The sequence below is a fragment of the Ictidomys tridecemlineatus genome, chromosome 7, assembly GCF_052094955.1.
Source record: "Ictidomys tridecemlineatus isolate mIctTri1 chromosome 7, mIctTri1.hap1, whole genome shotgun sequence".
In the NCBI taxonomy this organism is placed as follows: domain Eukaryota; kingdom Metazoa; phylum Chordata; class Mammalia; order Rodentia; family Sciuridae; genus Ictidomys; species Ictidomys tridecemlineatus.
In genome coordinates, this window is record NC_135483.1 from 145608674 (window position 1) to 145627878 (window position 19205).

Genomic DNA, 19205 nt, shown 5'->3' on the forward strand with positions numbered 1-19205 from the left:
TGTTTATGGATCTCACTTGGGTCTCCTCTCTAATAGTCATTCATATCCCTTGTTAAATCTAGATGACAAAGGATTTTACTATCAATCTGTCATTCAGCATTCTGAGCTGGGGGAAGAAGGAAAGTCCAGCCAAAGAACATTGCACAGTTTTCTGTCTGTTGATTCTACTGTGCCAGCAAAAAATTTTGGTGCCTATTCAATCTGGCTTTGCTTTGGTAAGAACTGTGTCAAAGGTAAGCATAGAGCTGATGGATTTCTGCATGTGATGCCCAACTTCTCCACCACCTTTCCTGACAGCAGCCTTGGCAAAGAAGTCTTCGCAGCTTTACAACACATCCCCAGACTTGCCCCTCAGGACTGGAGGAGTTCATCTTCACTTTGAGGTGGCAGGGTGGGAAGAGAGAAGACATGATTTGTAGCCCAGCATTTTCTGCTCCAGCCCCACTGATATATAGTATCTAGCAGTGATAACAATAACAACAACAAAGCTCTTTAACTTTCAGTAATATGCCCATAACTCTATTGCTTGTACCATCTACCTAGATGATGTTTTTTGACAACCCCCCACTATTTTATACCATGAATGTATTATAGTCCCGACTCTCCAGCCCTGCCCCCACCTTTAATATGAGTTTCCATAATCTGCACTTTTTAATTTGATTTACCAAAGAACCAGGCCTCTTTGTCTAGTGGGGTCTTCCTGGCAGCCTGCCAGGCACCAATGAGCACCTTGGGCCCTTGCCACTCCTTTCAGGGGCTTTAGAGTCAAGTGATGGGAGTGACTCTAGGAAGTTACTCTGCTCTTGAAGCCTTATTTCCTCATCTATAAAATCAGGGTAATACTAACACCTTCCTCTCCTCATAAGGTGAGGAATAAAGGAACTCAAATGCTTCTCAGAGGGCCTGGAGCATTCCATAATTTATGGGATATTGGTGTGAGTGTGTGTGTGAGTGTGTGTGTGTGTGTGTGTGTGTGTGTGTGTGTCCATCCTCTCAAAGGACAGCTGAGTTTTGCACAATTGCAGGATACTTACAAGGCAATTGTTTGTGTAAACCATACCCACCCAGAATAATCCCAAGCTTTGGTAAAATCTGGGGAAACACTTTTAACATTTTCAGCATGCATAGATGTTTTTAAAAACTCAATGCTGTGAGTTTTATAATACTTATTAAATCAGTAAAATTTATCCTCAAGTTCTTATTCTTTGAGGAAAACAGACCTAAAGGCAAAGATAATAATCTTTTCTAAGTACAGGAAAATATCATTCTCTAAGGTATTAAAAGAGTTCTTAATTGCTATATAATTCCTGGTCTTTGAGGAGAATTCTCAGCAAAGACATAAATTGCTGCCAAGGGTTCAGACATTTAACTTTCAAGAACTTAGATTGATGAGATCATTATTTTCAATATTGTTGTATAATTTTTCCAGCAGGTTTCTCCCAAAGAGCCAAAGGGCTGAACAGAACCTAAAAGCTGGCCACAAATCACCAAGGTACAGCAAGCTACAGGCCCTATGCTCCATGATGCTTCCCTCAGAGTACCAGGAGCCCTGGTGAGGTGGGAAGGTACCTCCTCCACTTATTTATGCTGCTCTGTGCCAGTGTCCACAGATCCAGAGAAGCCGGGAAAGAGCCTGGAAATCCCAGCAAGACCAGTTTGCAGCAGAGAACAGCCCAGCTAAGGCTACTCACTGGGAGGCTCAAATTCAATTTGGCTTCAAGAGCTAAGGGCACAGCTTCCCCAGTCATTTGCTTGCTTGCCCTGAGGGACATTGTTTCAGCTGCAATCCACTCCCAGGAGTATAGAGGACCTTCTACCTAATGGGCAAATAAAGTGGGAGGCTGGCATTTTAGCTTCTCTTTTAACTGAGCTGTTGAGACTGGGCAAACCATTTAGCCCTTTAGCTCCTTCATTTGCAAATGGGCTGGATACATGTTGAAGGTCCCTGCCAGCTGAGAGTCTACGTTTCTAAGGTGAGAACAAGGCAAGAATGAAAATACACCTGAAGGAAACACATTTCCATTTAGAAAACGTCACCTCTTGTCCTTAAAAGACTCAGGAAGAGAGTTGTTTCCGTCACAGTTGCATAGGTTTAATTACAGATAAACTCAACATCGTCCCATTTACAGTCCTTGACTTATATGAAAAATAAACAATAACTTACTGGTGATTCAATGTCCTCTAGGAGTAAAACAGAACATCGTTCACATTTCAACAGAGTTTGGGCCCGGTGCATTATTTTCTTGACAATTTTCTCCAGGTCAGTCTGTTCTTCAAAGAGGTCATTTACCACCTCTAGCAAAGCCTGGTAAGAAGATGGATGTATTTAGGAGATGAAAAAGTTGATGTTTTTTTCCCCTCAAAACTCTATGTAGTCTTTTGTCTTTTGCTCTAATAACACAAACAATTTTGTGTGGCTGATTTTTAAAGCATTTATGATTGTTTAACATAGTTCTATCATTTCATTTTATAACACTCTGAAACTGCACAATACAACTGGAGAATGGAGTCCATCCATATACTGGGGACCATGTAGTAGTCATTATTACAGGATTTTTTTCCCTCCATGACTATAGTTTTTCCACAATGTTGACTAATTACAAATTCAACTTTTTAAAAATAACAAGTACTTAATTCTCTGAAAAGGACATTTATTTCAGAAAACCACAAAATATCTCTTCTTCACTATCAGGAAAACAGCTTCATGATCAAAGTTTACACTTATTATTGCTAATACACATCACTCACAGAATTCTGAAATAATTATAGATGTGAATGCTCAATATGGATCAGAGACTTTATAAATATAACTGAAACTGCAACTAATACTTCTACACAAATAGAGGAAATGCTACTAAACCACCATTGTGCAAGAGAACAGTTGGATACATCTATATATCTCAGGAAAGAAAATGTCTCTAAAGTTCTGTTGAAATAGCAGAATGAAAGCACACTAATTAAAGAAAAGGCTTAAAATTCTAAGTTTAGCTCATTTAAAATTAAACTGTCACTTTTCTGGCTAAGTAAGCTTGAAAATTATGCTGAAATAATATTTGTTTGGAATTTTTCTGAAGACATGGGTATCTTCAGAAGTTTCAGAATAGTGGGCTATGTTCAAGTTGCAGATATTATGCTTCTATCAGAGCAATCAGAGAATTACACAGCCAGGGAATTGCACCAGAGGATGCTTTATTCAGCAGAATTTATTAAGCTATGCCATCTTGGAGCTGACCTCTCCCAAAAGAATTTCATGAACCTTCAAATTCACATCTATTCAGCATGGTGTTGATCATTATCCCAGGGGCATGACTAATTTTCAGCTCTAGTAATGAATTTGATTTGTCCTGAAACCCTTTGAAACTTATAAAAAAATTTTTCTCCGAATCTATTCAGGTAGAAAAGCATTTGAATGGGTTAAGGGATCCATGAAATGGATCAAGTTTACTGAGCAACTGAAAGAGGACCAAAGTTCCCTGGGTAGCATTCCTTTTCCAAGAAAGACTGGCTAAGTGACATATTGCTCTGTGATCCCAAAGCAAAGAGAAACACCAGGAGGTAAAAACAGTTTTAAGCGAAGCTTTACTCTTTGGCATTTGGACAGCAAATTGCTGGAAGAGGTCAATGCACAAAAGCTTCATACTCAACACAACATTAACAACGAGACAATTTGTCTGACTAATTACAGGCAAAATTCCCTGTTAGTAAGGGGGGAAACATTATTGCCTTAATCTTCCAGATTATTTCTTCACATGGATCATATTAACTGAACAATTATTTAACTTTTCAATTTGTTTTGACTGCGTGGAGAGAGCCTCTGGGACCTGTATACAAGAACATTTATCTCGGAGGAAAAACAAATGTGTCTTGAGTCTTGCACTGACAAATCACATTGTAGTAATTTTATTGTTTCCAATTAAAAATTGCTGCTTTATTATCAAGTGATGAAAGTTTGCAAATGCCAATGCAGATTAGCTCCAGAAAAGGAGAGAAAGAAAATCTAGAAAGCTATGCAGCTCACCTGGCACTGAAAGCGTTTCACACACTTTAGTATTTACTCTGCTTCTTACTGTCACTTGCCTTCTAGGAAAAAAGTGTCTGCACTTCCCCCCTCCGTCTTCTGGTGACCTAATTTCGTTCCTGTGTTCATCCTTGAATCTCTACCCTTCTCTTACCCACACATTCCTTCTCAGATTAACTCAACTAGTCTATCTCTTTATTTCATAGTGTTTCTCTTTATAGTGCTTTATTGCTACCTGGTGTTATAGTATTCTTATTTTTTTGCCTATTATTCCTGCTGGCATAGTAAGTTCTCTGAGAACTTGGATGTACAGTATCTGAAAGAGTATCATACAATATTTGTTAAATGAGTAAATGAATTGTGTAATGCACAAGGAGGAAAAGACTAATAATACATGAAATTTCCCTTAAGGAGTTCAAAATACATTTGGTGAGAAGGGCTATGGATAACTATAAAAATATAGTCTGTTACCCACAAAAGAACAATAGTGGTATATGCAAGGAGAAATAGTAAGTGAAGAAGAGGAGATTAACCAGAAGGTTGAGCTGGCTCTTTAAGGATATGGAAGGCTGGCGGCAGAAGGAGCAAAGGGTGCACACAAGGCTTGGAAGGCAGAGGGGCAATGTGGTGAAAGGTGTTACAATGTGAAACAGAGTGTTTTCTGGAATTCATTGACTGTATCTCTGGAGCACAAGATGAAAGGTAGTAAGACTCGGATCTAAAGATGAAAAAAAGAATCAGATAAAAAAAAAAAAAAAGGTGTGGTGTGCCATGCCAAGGATGATGGCTGTGTGGTCAACTGTGCCCCACTGCTTACTGTGACATATTCCTACATATTCATATTTTATAAATGAAATCTTTAATCAATTTGATTACAAGATTAAGGAGAGGTTTTCGAGTCCTTTTGAACATCTTGTTGTCAAATATATTTCTAAGTTGATTTAAATCAACTTAGATTTAAACATGGAGTGAGCCTCATATGATTTAATCTCTACTTGATAATTGAGCATTTTTGAGCGTCAGTCTTTTTTTGTCCCAAGTATTCTGAGATGCTCTTCCAGAAAACCTTTCAGTTCAAAACTAAATCTGGAAGGTGGATTCAAATCATGTTTGTTAATACACTGCGCTCCTTAAAGGAACCAAATTGTTTAAAAAAACCAAAAACACCAAATTGTGTTATTGTTTCGAAGCCACAAGTAAGCAAGAATACATCAGCTGCCTTTGAGTATAGATGTGAAATGAAAATCCTTTTCAAAAGAAGCTAACACTCTTTCTCCCTACCAACAATGGAAAAGTCATGTCCACTTCCATTTGGGCTTATTGCTTAAAGGGAGCCTTCAGCCATAGCCCTGCAGGATAATACAAATGAAAAAGATTCCTGGACTATTCAAAAATCATCTGCTGTTTTTAAAAGACATAATGACTCAGAAACTGGAAAGACAAAGCTTTGAGGACTGTCAGCATGTTCTTGTACTCACCCTGCTTCTTTCGTATTCTTTCCTTGAGGCAGCAAAGAGCTGAGCATTAGATATGGCAATTCCACAAAAGGGAAGATACATCTGCATGACCTGGGGCAAAGAAAGCATTAAGAACATTAAAACACCCATCGCTAAACTAAACTCCACTTTCCCTGCACATGCCTGATTGGAACACTTTACTTTCTACCATAGGGATTCAGTGATAGCAGTTAACTTCAGAAGGGATTTTTTTTCTGAATTAACTATAAAATAGTTAATAGTTTAACTAGGGAACTCACATCTTTGAAGACAGAAAGTGAACCAACAGCTTATGATACCTATCACAGAGAAAGTGTGTGTAAAACATACATATTCCTACTTTGATAAAAGAAATATTCCTACTTTGATAAAAGAAAAATGAGTGAGTGAGTGGAGTTGGGATACAGATGGAATTTTAAGGCCTGTACCCACCTCACACTTGGAGGTAGGCAGGATAAAAACCAGTTCTTTTGTACATCTCTGTAGTAGGGATCTCACTTGACTTGTTAACAAGCTACTAGATTTAAACATGCCCATTGGAATGAGCCCAGCAAGAAATCGAGGCCGAGGGCCTAGTGGTCTTCTTCGAAAGAGCTCTATGATGTCCACTACTAGGTGCCACCAGCTGGACATAATTGCACACCGATGGGATAGTTCTGCAGAGCTGGGCTGAGGAGCCCATTGGAGAGAAGCCCTCCTATGAGAGGAAACATACAGCTGGGCAGGGTTGGACCTAATGAAGATGTACCACCTGGAACTTCCACTCAAATTCACATCTAGAATATCTATTCCAGACAGATAGAGGTCTCCGGGTGAAAACTGAAGTGGCTATTTCCCTAAATTCTTCACAAATGGAAGAAACAAGTTGACATATCTTTGGGACTTCTCTAATGTCAAAGGAAAACAGCATGTTCTATCATAGTCTGTTTTTCTCTCTGTCTGTCTCTGTCTGACTGTCTGTCAGTCTCTCTCCTCCTCCTTTTCTCTCTCTGTCCTCTCTGGTTTCTCTCTCTATGCACATGTACTTTATCACATGCTGTGATGCCCTTGAACAGGAACAGAGCAACAGCAACACAGAACAGTTCCAAAACTTTCCAGTAGAGTTTAGCAGGTCACCCACACAGAAGCCAGTCGGAAACACCTCTGAGACATCTGGAGCAAAATTACCTCTAGTGAAAGGTGATTTTTGCCGAAGATTCAAGATATATAAAAGCCGAAGATTAATAAACATTCCCTGTCATTTCTTTCCTATTAAAATCTTGCTTTGGCTGACAGCATGTTCACCTCTGAATTTAGGAACCCTGAAAGAGTTTCAGAGCTCCATGGAAGCTAAAGATATGACCTCACTCTTTAAGAAAAGAGAGGAACAATGAGATTGGTACAAAAAAGAAGTAAAAATGAGATCAACGATCTGCTGTTGCTGCTGCTGCTGCTGCACTGGGAATGAACCCAGGACATGCTATCATTGAGCTACTTCCCCAGCCCATATGATTTTTATTTTGAAAGTGGGTCTTACAAGTTGCTGAGGCCGGGCTTGAACTTGCCGTCCTCCTGCCTCAGACTCCCCAGTCACTGGGATTAAAGGCCTGTGCCACCACACCCAGCAAATGAGTTCATTTTTGCAGATCTTTCAGGATAAATTTCTTCACTGATTTCCATATTGTCTTGTGGAGCCAGATATTGTTTCTGTTTCCCCTTCTTCCTCTTCATGCCTCAGTTATTTTTCCATAAGCCAGCAGAGAGCTCTTGAGATAAAGCTGCCAGATAGACCCCTAGAATTTCCCTGCCTACTTTCAACACCACCTGCACACACCAAAAGCACTTTCCTTGCAGTTCTCTGGTTTTGTTTTTGGTTTTCTTGCCCAGAAGATAGTGTCCATGATGGAGATAAAGGAGAGGAGGAAGTATGGATCACATATTTTAACTTTCTACCATTTATTTAATTGTTTTATCTATTTATTTTTGTCTTCAGGGGATATAAGCCTAAGGTGGTTTATAAGTCAATCAAGTAGAAAGAAGAATGTGACCAAATGAACATGCAAAACAGGGTTGTTTTACTTACTTTTAAATATGAATTGAGCTAAACCAGGCATTAGGAATTATTTTAAAAGAATTGGAATGTTAAATCTAAATCACATCATTTTTGTTCTTTTGATGACTTTTCTGTGTGAATTCAATAATTCACTTAGCCTCTGTCTGAACCTATTTCCTTACCTGTAAAATACCACGCTTTTGGTTCTTTTTATTCTAATATTCTGTGAGTCAAATAGTTAGAAACATCAATGAGCTGTAATATTCCATTTGATGAGAAAAACAAAGAATCCAATAAACATACTTGTATCTTATTCAAGAAATAATCCTTTATAATAGTAGTTGACATTGATCGTGTGGCAGGCATGATGGTCAGCATTTTATAGGTATTATATCCATTTGATCTTCACAATGACCTATATTATACCACTAATTCTATTTTTAAAATGAGAAATCTGAAGGTTTGAGAGTTTGCACAAGTTTTCAGGAGATAATTCTATACAAGTCTCATGCTACCGCACATCTTGCAAACAGAAGCACTGATTCTAACTTTCAAGAAGGTTTGCATAGTAAATAGTCTCAGAAGGTAGAGATATCATCTCCTTCCATAGCAAAGGGCAGAATTTTACTATCTAATACCATAAAGATAGTATCTCCCTCTAGGCATTGCTATTATTATGAGTAATAACCTGCCCTTTTTCACGATTTAGGAGTCTTTTCTTTTCTGCCTATATCAATGAGCAATGGCTGACTAAATTGTCGTCTTGCAAGTATAGTAAAATCTCAGACTTTTCAAAGTTCTTGACAAGTTCCCTTATATAGAAAGCAATGGAGCTGAGTTTTGAACCCAATCACCCTGACCCCTGAATCTACCTTCTTAACTTCTGCATTATCCTGCCTCCCAAAATAGAATATATCTTCCATATCATTAGCATGATGGCCCAGTTAACTGCATCATAACTAAATTCTTTGAGTGTATGAACAGCTATAAGAGACTGAAGATAGAGGAAATAGTTCTGGTAGAGCAGACATAGCCCAATTTTTAGAAGAACAAGTCCTCAGATTGTGGGTGATCTGTCTAGCAGTTGGTTTAAGGTAAATCCTAAACAGAGAGCAGATTACACTGATAGGCATCACAATGTGGTTATGGACACCAGAGTAGAATATTCCAATAGAAAAAAAGCTGACTTTAGAAGATTCAGTCAGTGGGTAGCAGGGCCCCAGTTTTCTGGAGACTGTGGATCAGATTACATCCTTAGTGGTGGAAGAGAGGGAAAGAGCAGGAGAAAGGATGGGCGTTTGCTCAGGTGTTAAAGTGGGTCCTGTGGTGTGGTTCCAGCTACAGAGTAAAGACAGGGCCTGGGGACCAGGTTGGGCTAGGTGCACTGCCAGAGAGCAGTCCTAGGCTCAATGGGAACACTTCAACATCCCTCAGAACCCGAGAACATCCAAGGTCACAATGTCAATTAATAACAAACTTCTTCCTCCTCATTTTTGTTTCTGTTAAGCCTAGCTTTGGTCTAAAAATTCAGAATTTGTAAACGATTTTTCCAAATAGTACATGCTGTTTTCTTATGGCTAGTACTATGTATGATCAAGAAAGCAAGTAGATCAGATTGAAAGGATTAGTTCTTTAATCTACACAACTGTGTTTAATGAAGGCCCCCATCTGCCCCAATTTATTCCTGACAGATGAGTGGTACTGTCAAAGCTTTAGGAAAAGCAACTCCATGTCTTTCTCCATTATAAATATCTAGCAAGTGTCACTTTCAGGAAATTTTCTCATATAAATCCCTCATATCTCAGTGTAACTCCAATTCTTATTCTTCAGTGGAGATAAAAGTACTGCTAATTTAAACCAATTATGAAGCATTTAACATGATATTTTGAATGCAAAAGAGATACCTACTGTCTTATTTTGTGCACTCTAATTTATCAAGTTGATGCTTCCACAGAGAATCCAAACAAAAACAAATGGCACAACCAACACCCTGCTCACTGCAGGTGGAATGTATAGATCAGCTCAACTTAACAAGAGCTGCCTGATTGCCTTCTCTCATCACAAACGGGGTTAACAGTATAGTATGTACAATCAACTACATGACACCATTACCACTCTCAAGTATGCCACTAGCTTTAACTATGTTCATGAAATGATTCTTAACAAGATCATTCTCCTTCAATAGTTACACAGAAAACAAAGGCCAAAATTTAAGTTTCATTGTGTAATTAATGACCTCCAAAGATTTGGCCCTCACTATATCTTCTAGTCTATATAGTCTATGCTTTAATGACACTGGAACATTTCCCCCAGTTCACTGTCAGATACTCTATATCCCATGATGTCTCTACCATCCACATCACCTGAAATTCTTTGCCCTTCTACTCTTCACCTCCGTCTATATCTGTCAAAATTTTAATGATCTTTTAAAAATCTGTTATATTTATTATTTGGGTTATACAAATTTTAAATAAGATAAAATAAAACATGCTCATTTTAAAAATCATACTTTTACATGTGCATTTTCCTGAATAATTTGTTTAAATACTTTAGATGTGTTTTTGTATTTGTGTCTTGTGTTATACTAGACCCACTTGAAAAATTAATTTTAAATTGTTTTACAAAGTAATCACCTCAACTTAAGTCAATGGGGAAAATGTTCTGTAGTGAATGGCATTGGAAGGCAGAAACATCTCCTTCCAGATCAGAGGGAAGAATTACTCACTATGCAACACATGATTAAGATAATGTCTCACTCTGTGGTAGGGGTTAGGCAGGCTTATTATCCATTAGAAAATATTTGGGTTCCCTACATCAGAGGTTCCTCTCCTGTAACACAATTCCCTGTGTAATTTATGTATGATGTGACTATTGAACATTTTATCCCAAGCCATTGGCATCCGTTCACATATCATTAAGACCATTGCTTTTGCTCATTTTTCCTGTAGGTATTTATCATGAGCTTCACAACATAGCCACTTAGCATTTATAATTATAAGATAAGGTCCCCAGGAACAATTATTAAAACTGTTAAATTTCTTTATTCCCCTTTTTTATTAAGTCAATTGCTCTTGATTCTATTTTTCTCATTCCCTCAACTACATTCTGCTTCCTTCATTTTCATGATTAATCTAGAAATTTTATATATCATTTAATAAAATCTAATTGTAACATTTAGAATTGAAACATTTTAATTCTCAATATTTGTTTTTAAACACATATTTTAGCTTTATTACCATAAACATTTCTGTTATTATTATTAGTCAGTGTTTATTTGTATTTACCCACAAGAAGACCAAAATTGACCCTCTTCATTCCTTGTAGTATCTCCTTCCTTACTTCCTTCTTGGATAGTTTCTTTCTTTTTGAAGATAGTCCTTTATAATAATCTGTCGTGTTAGTAGAAAGTGCTGTGCTTTTGTTTTGTATAAACAAATGTTTATTTTATGATCCACCTTAAAATGTAATTTAGTTTGGCATGCAATTCAGATTTGCAGTTATTTTCTCTCAGTACTTAGAAGATATTAGTCCTCTATCAAATTGGCAGTTGATGCCACTAAAAGTCAGGTGTCAGTATAATTATTTGTGGTTCATCTGTCTTTGTTTCTGGTTTCTTTGAGGTCCTAGTTATGCATTTGTACATTTCCAACCTCTAACAAAGGCTTAATTGAATCATATAAAATGCTAATGTATAAAGAAGATTCCTGACTGACAAAGGTTCAACTTAAATTTCTGGACTTTATGATGGTTCAAAAACTATACACACTCAGTAGAAAGCATACTTCAAATTTCAAAATTTGATCTTTTCCTTGGCTAGCAATAGTTGGTACAATATTCGCTCCCTTGTGATGCTGGGGCAATGAAGCAAGCAGCTGCTCCCTGTCAGCCATGTGATCACAGGGCAAATGATCAATACCCTTCAGTGTACTATGTTGCTAGGGTAGGATACTTAGTAAGTTAGATGTATGAGGATATTTTTAACTTACATGTGTTTATTGGGATGTAACAACATCATAAGTCAAAAAGCATCTGTATGATGAACAATAATTACTGTGGATGAAGATAATATTTTACTTTCATGATTCACTGCTCACAGAGTGCGGATCTTTATTACCAAACAGGATGTGCTACCCTCTGTCATTCATTGGCATTGCATTTCAGCGCTCTAGGCCAGACTTAACCACACTATGGACACCTACATGAGCATGTGATCCACAGTTTCTAAATAAACATGCAGGAGACACAGACAAATACATTTTTGAAAATAGGGAGCCAAAAAACAAAACCTAAAGCAGTGTGGGGAGTATTAAAAACAAGATATGTTTCTTTCTTTTTTTCTAGTCCCAGAGTAACAGATGTTTTAAGAAAACAAAAAAGAAAAACAAAATGAGGAAGAAAAGAAACCCACCAATAACAATATACTTCTCCACTCTGTTCTTTCTGAAGTTCTGAAATTCCCCCCTCAAAAAAAAAAAAAAAAGAATAATAAAATCCTAATTTGGCCTTCACCATCTAGTTTCTCAATGCCAAAGGTCTAAAACAGCCTTAATGACCAAGAAGCTAATGAGTCTGTACACCCTTGTGCAGCACTTTTCAGCTTGAAAGCACTTTGTGAACATTGGCTAATTAATCTTTACAACATCCCACTCAGAAAGGGAGTAAAGCTGAAAATCATTAAACAGTGTAAAAAAGTCACTTTAGCCCTGGAAACTCATAAAAGTATCATTAATAAGCATAAAATCTGAGCACTGGGCCTTCCATCAATGTACTAAAGAAAGACAGTAGGTAGTCAGTCTTTCCAAACTTGCAAACCACAGAGGTTATTAAAGCTCCATGGCCTGGTCTGGTCCAATTATGCATCATTAAAAAAGCTGAGGTCTGCACTGGAGATTCCCAGGGGAGTTGGGGCCATGCCTTCTATGGACCCCACTTCTGGAAGATAAAACAGCCTGGCCGGATGCATCACTGTCAGCTGTATAAATGCATGAGAGAAGATTTTCCCACCAACAGGCAATACCTCCTCTCTCTGTGCAGATGCTGAAAACCTTATCCTTATTGTTCCATCTGCCCTGGGGCATGAAGGGGATGAACTTGGATGCAAAGCTTCCCTGGTTCCTGGCCTACTGATATAAAACTAGAGATGATTTAAGAGACTTATAATTCAAACACTAAATAAAGGAGAGTACAATAATTTGGAAAATAACATATCAAAATATGAAAGCAGTTACATTATTTTCAAGTAATAAAACATTTCAAAACATTTCAAGGAATAGAATATTTTAAAACAGTAAAAAAAAAATGAGTTTGAAGCTTTCTAAAGTTTCTAGAGGAGATTTCTGCTTCCAGCAGTATCATTCACTACCCGGGGGGTACATGGCCAGCATCTCATTGGAAGTTCTTCTACCTGCCAAGGAGGATGGAAGCCACCCCAAAACTTAAAATCTCAAATAATTAGTGAATAACGAAGCACAAATATTCAGAAATATATTTACAAAAGGCAAAACCCCTGATAGATCTAGTCCACATGGGTTCTGGAACTAGACAAAGGAAAGATAGTTCTAGTGGTTTATTTAAGGGGGTACATCAAAGGCATCGATAAGGTTTCAAGGGTAGAATTTTGCTTCCTGATGTCTTGCAGTCAGCAGGTTGATTGACATCTTAGCAGGTCACACCCATCTCAGGTGCTATGTGGGCCAAGGCAGAGCGGGACCGATTCACATTTTCCCTGGGCAATTGACCAGAGGAAATGTCCACTGGTCATTCCCAGACACCAGATGTCTCTCTCCACGAGGCTTCCATGCCCAGTTACCCACATGCAACCCATGGACAGCTCCTGACAGTTCACTGTAATCTTGCTTCTATTCAAATTCATCAATAAAAATACTTGGGACTCTTATTTCAAGAATTAGAATCACAAATGAATCTCATTAGATCACATCAAAATACATATACTCTGGGATAAAAGATATCTTTTTCTATCAGAAATGTGCTCATTTCAAAAAAAAAAAAAAAAAACAGCCTCCAAAAGATACAGAAACAAACTTTGCTTTTTGCTTTTTTAAAATGGCATGAATAGATTATCTAAATACATGCTTTTTGAGAGTGTCTATCAAAAGAACTAACATGTTAAGGAATGGATTGGGACTTCATTCAAAAAAGACGAGGAAGAATAAACTAGAAAATAAAGAAATAGGAGAAGCTTGGTTTTAGGAGACAGAAGCAGGGACAGAACAATGCAATAGAGGTGCAGCAAGGAGCAAAGATAGAGAGAAGAACCCAGAAGGAAAGGAAGCCCACTGGTCCAAATTAAAGACAGAAAACACAAGAAAGCATAAATCTTCATAGATTCTGTTCCTTCTATTTAGGCACCCTCATTACTCCTTTTTTGGGGGAGAGGGTGGTGCTTCTGCTTCTATCCCCAAGTATTAAAGCTGGGACCCTAGGGTGCCTGGATTGAGCACCCTTCCACTATTCTCACTCCTTCCCTACAAATTAGTGTTGGCTAAAATGTCCCCAAGCAGCCACGTTCACCCAAGGGCAGAAAGGCTGAGTCTAGAAAGCAGCCTGTAGCATCAACACTTTATTCTCTTTTTTTGTTTGTTTGTTTGTTTTTTAAGGCTTTGGGCTGCTGACTGCTTGAACCATGCAGATACTGGATATAATACCCAAGAACCTTGTTGCTTTTTGCAGCTTTAGAGAAATAATCTTCTTATGCCTAGAGGTATTTCTTATTTGCACACACTACATTGAAGGGAAAACCCTGAAGGAAGCCATTGCAAGAGCCATGTCATTTTTAGAATAATTTGTATTTTTTTCTGATCATAAGATTTCAAGAGAAAACAAGTACCCAAATTACCACCCAGACATAAGTACTATCAACATCCTGGAGTATTCCATTCATGTTTTCTTCTCTGTTCTTTCTCTCTCTTTTTTAAATTTATCCTTTCACAAAAATATACCCAAATAGGCTAATCCTATACATAATATTTTATTGTCACTTATAATGACCAATTTCCATGGAAGCAAAATGTCCCATTACATGGTCCAGGAAAAAAAATTCATAGAGAAAAAAAGTAGATTAGTATTTGCCTGGGCTAGCAATGGTATCAGGATTAACTGTAAATAGGACTGGAGTCTTCTCAGGGATATTTTCTAAAACCAATTTATGATAATGGTTGCACCACTTATAAAATTACTAAAATCAATTTTTCACTTGAAATGGGTTAATTTTTATGATATGTAAAACATACTTCAATAAAGCTGTTAAAGTTACCATAAATATTCTGCTCCTGTGGATTAATACAATTTTACTTAGTAATCATACACATGATTACTTAGTAATCATACACTGTTAGACATGTAGTTTGTTTCCAAATTTAGATTAACAAAAATCCTGGGGTTAAACATCCTTGCAATTAAATCTTTGTGTGTTCCATGATTATATTCTTAGAATCAAATTCTATTTATTGGGGCTTGTTTTATTCAACACACATTTACCTAGCACATCTCTTTGCTAGGTAATACTCTATGTGCTTTACTAATATTAATACACTGACATTTTTTATTTTTAAAATAATACCTAATGATACACAAATCTTTACTTTTTGCTAGAAACATAAAAACAGAATAGAACTGCATGAAATAACTACAGTTCTCCCTTCATTTCCTATCACACTCCCCTCGCAAGGAACAGCATTTGAGTGTATTCTTCTGGACTTTTTAATGAACTACATATGATATCTAGTGCTAGGGGTGTTTGTAAATATAAATAGGATCATATTGTAAGATGTTTCTTACAACTTATTTTTCACTTGAGAATATATCTTAGAAATCATTACATGTCAATTCAAAGAGATTACTTCATATTAATCTCTACAGAATATATACCTGAGAGGGTATATTTAACCATTAGTAGACATTCACATTGCTTTTCCAGTTTTTCTTTATTACAAGTAATGCCATTGTGAACTTTCTTAAAATATATCTTTGTACACTGGACTATACTGCTGGATAGATTTTTCCATAAAATTTTAAGGATGGCAAAATATGAACATTAAAAATATTAATAGCTACTGACAAAACATCCTGCAAAAAGACCCTACCAATGTATACTCCCACTAACAGTAATCAGAGTATATTCATTTGCTGCCACTCATACAACATTGACTATTATCATTCTGTTTAAATCGTGTCTCACAGATAAAATCAATACTCATTTTTGCTTTAACTTACATTTGTTTGCTTACCAGTGATATAATTTGTTCATTATCTCTTTTTCTTAAATATGGTCTCTTTGTATATTTTGCTTAATTTTTACTGGCTACTTATCTATTTCTTATTGCTTAGTAAGCACTCTTTACGTACTAAGAATATTAATCGTCTTCCATTTTCATAAATCATGAAATCTTACTTGATAGTCAGAAATTGTCTCTGATACAGTCTAAAAGTCTTCTTGTAAGCTATGATTGCTTTGTCTTAGGTGAATAAGTATTATGGCTCAGTAAACTTGGCCTACCCCCTTTTTCAGTTTAAGAACTCCTACAAAGATAACTACCTATATTGCTTTGTCAAGGTTATTTTTACAAGCAGGTTGACCTACATATCTCATCCTGTCCATTTGCTCCATCTATCTTTGTAATTCACAGCTCCTGCAAGAAGTCAGTTTGAGCTAGTTTGCTCCAGGCATTCCTGAGTTTGGGCTATTAAAAATCATTATGATTTCCCACTTACCAACCATTGGTATGAATGCAGAAAACTAGGGTACAACACTCTGATGCTTGAAAAAAAAAAAGCCATTATATCACAATCAATGTATGAACAGGAAAAATAATCTTCTTGTACTATTTTCTGATAAGAAATATCTAAAAATTTTTTCTTTAAATTTGAAAAAGATCCACACTGTTTTCTCCAATTAGCAGCAGGACCCTTCCTTTTACCATTTCACCTATTGAGCTCCTTCCAATTTACAATTCCTCATTCTGAAAGTCGTGGACTTCTCATATAAATGAAATCATACAATATGTGGCCTTTGTGTCTAGCTGTTGTCATTTAGCATACTGTCCTTAAGGTTCATCTATACTATAGCATATATTAGTACTTCATTCCTTTTTTAGAAAATGTTTTTAAATTAATGGATGTTAAGGGTTTTTTGTTTTTTGTCTTTAAGCAGAACAATTAAGTGTTAAAGTATGGAGATTCCCTATAGAAATCTGAATAGTCTCCTTTTTAATGCAGTTTTTTCTGATTATTAGCAACTTGCCTTAGTGTTTGGTATATTTGTTACAACTGATTAGTCAAATTAATACAGTAACATTAAAGTCCATGGTGCATACTGGGTTTCACTCTTTGTGTTTCATCATGTATGGTTTTGGACAAATGTGTGTATCCACCTGTTATAATTTGGGGATGAGGTAGCCCCTGAAAGCTCCTATGTGAGACAATGTAGGAAAGTTCAGAGGTGGCATGATTAGATTATGAGATCTGTGACCTAATCATTAATTCATTTGACGGATTAGTAACTTGAAAACACTTCTGTTACAGGTGGTAAAGACAGGTAAGGTGTGGCTGCAGGAAGGAGGTTACTGGGGACATAACTTTGGAGTTTATATTTTGTCCCCGGTGAGCACAGAGCTCTCTCTTCTGCTTCCTGGGTCTCAGGAACTGAGTAGCTTTCCTCTACTGTGCCCTTCCTCCATAGTGTTCTGCCTCACATTGGACCCTGAGCTATGAAGTCAGCTGACCATGGACAGAACCTCTGAAACCATGAGCCAAAATAAACTTTTCCTCTGAAAAGGTTTTGCTGACAGGTCTTTTGGTCACAGCAACAAAAATCTGAGTAAAACACTCCCTTACAGAATCATACAAAAGAATTTACTGCCCTAAAAAAAAAAAAAATCCCCTGCACTTCATCTACTTATTAATCCCTCCCTCCTTCTCCCCAAACACCTGTCAGCTTCTGATTAGTTTTACTGACTCCATAGTTTTGCCTTTTCCAGAATGTCACATAATTAGACTTGTATAGTATCTATTCTTTTCAGATTGACAATATCCCCTTAGGGTATCTCTATATATTTTCACATCTTGATAGCTCATTTCTTTTAATCATGGATTAGTATCCCTTTCCATTATCTGTGTGCACCACAGTTTGTTTATCCATTCACCTACTAAAAGACATCTGGGTTGCTTACAAGTTTTGACAATTATAAGTAGGACTTTGACAAACTTTTATATACTAGCTCTTATACAGATATAAGATTCAACTCATTTGGGTAAATGCCCAGGAACGTGATTTCTGGATTGCATGGTAAGAGCAGGTCTGGTTTTTCAAGTGACTGCCAAATTGTGCTCCAAAGTAGCTGTGCATGTTTGCATCTCACCAGTGGTAAATGAGAATTTATTTCTGTTGCTTCACAAACTCACTACACTTTAGTGTTGTTAGTGTTTGGATTTCAGCCATTCTAGTGTGAATGTAGCCATATCTAATTATTTTAATTTGTAATTTCCTAATGAAAATGATAGAGTGTCTTTTTATATGCTTATTTGTCATCTGTATATGTTTTCTTTGGTGCAACCCTTTGCTCATTTTTAAATTGAGTGGTTTGTTTGCTTATTGTTGAGTTAGGGGAATTCTTTATATATTATGGATACCAATCCTTCACTAGATGTGTTTTCCAAAGCTCTTTCTCCCAATCTGTGGCTTATTCATTTATTACATGTTACTTTTTATAAAGCCACCAGATTTTTAAAATTTATTTCTGATTCCACAGAAGAGTATGATTACTAAAAAAAAAAAAAATCTTAGTTTCCTCATCTTCAAACTTATCAGTTTACCCTGGATTATCCTTTTGTTTAGGTCCCTGTTTTATAGACATGCTTCTTCATTACTTGGTTTTTAGATTCTTGTCCTTTCTGAGGGTCCTTGGAGAACTTCTCCTCTATGATCATTGTCTCTGTCTCCTATGTTTGTATCTTCCTCTCTCCCTTCAAAAGGAATGTGTTTCTCTTCACTTGATATTGCTGTTTCTATCTTCGCTACGTGGTCTATCTCTGCTTGGCTTCACATCATCCCAATGTCATTCAGCTAAAATCTGCTATCTACAGGATGGCTAGCTTGTGGTATGCCTATGAACTCTCAATCACCAAATACACAATATGTCAACTATTCTAAGTCCTTATGCTCTCTGTAGTCTGACATACACGATCACTAGTTAGATAGCTGTTGAAGTATGCCATCCATGTACTGTACTGTCTAACATAATTTTTCTGCATTTCTGACAGCCTCATCCAAGTTGTATTTCCAGTTTCAGTTTTTGGCCTTCTGACCTTTCTTTCTATAGTCTCCCTCTAAGGATTTATTTATTTTCACAATATAAGGATATGAAAAAATAAAGTAGGTTGGCCATGCCAGGATTAACATTTGAGTAAGAGTCAGGAAAGACAACAAACTTGATGCCATTAGATATTTAAGGCAGCTGAGAAAAAGTCCTCTATCTGCAAACTAGATTCTCCTACCTCACTTTAGCTTTGGTTCATCTTTAATTCCCTCTGCCCATGATTTCTCTCACCTATGTCCCCGACCCCACTTCCTCTCAATCTGTTACCCCTCAGTCTCTGATCCAGACACAATTTGAGCCTTGAAAACACGGCTTCCTCTCTCTCA

General features: G+C 36.9%; 1 protein-coding gene across 2 annotated transcripts in view; it reads right to left on the reverse strand.

The window, feature by feature from the left end:
* Pde11a (phosphodiesterase 11A) overlaps positions 1-19205 on the reverse strand; it is a 381907-nt gene that overhangs the window by 240545 nt on the left and 122157 nt on the right. For both annotated transcript variants that reach the window (XM_005324647.4, XM_078017653.1), the window contains exons 3-4: positions 5497-5586; positions 2165-2305 (exon numbers count right to left, since the gene is read on the reverse strand). In XM_005324647.4, coding sequence (XP_005324704.2) covers positions 2165-2305; positions 5497-5586 — 231 coding nt within the window. The remainder of the gene's footprint in view (positions 1-2164; positions 2306-5496; positions 5587-19205) is intronic.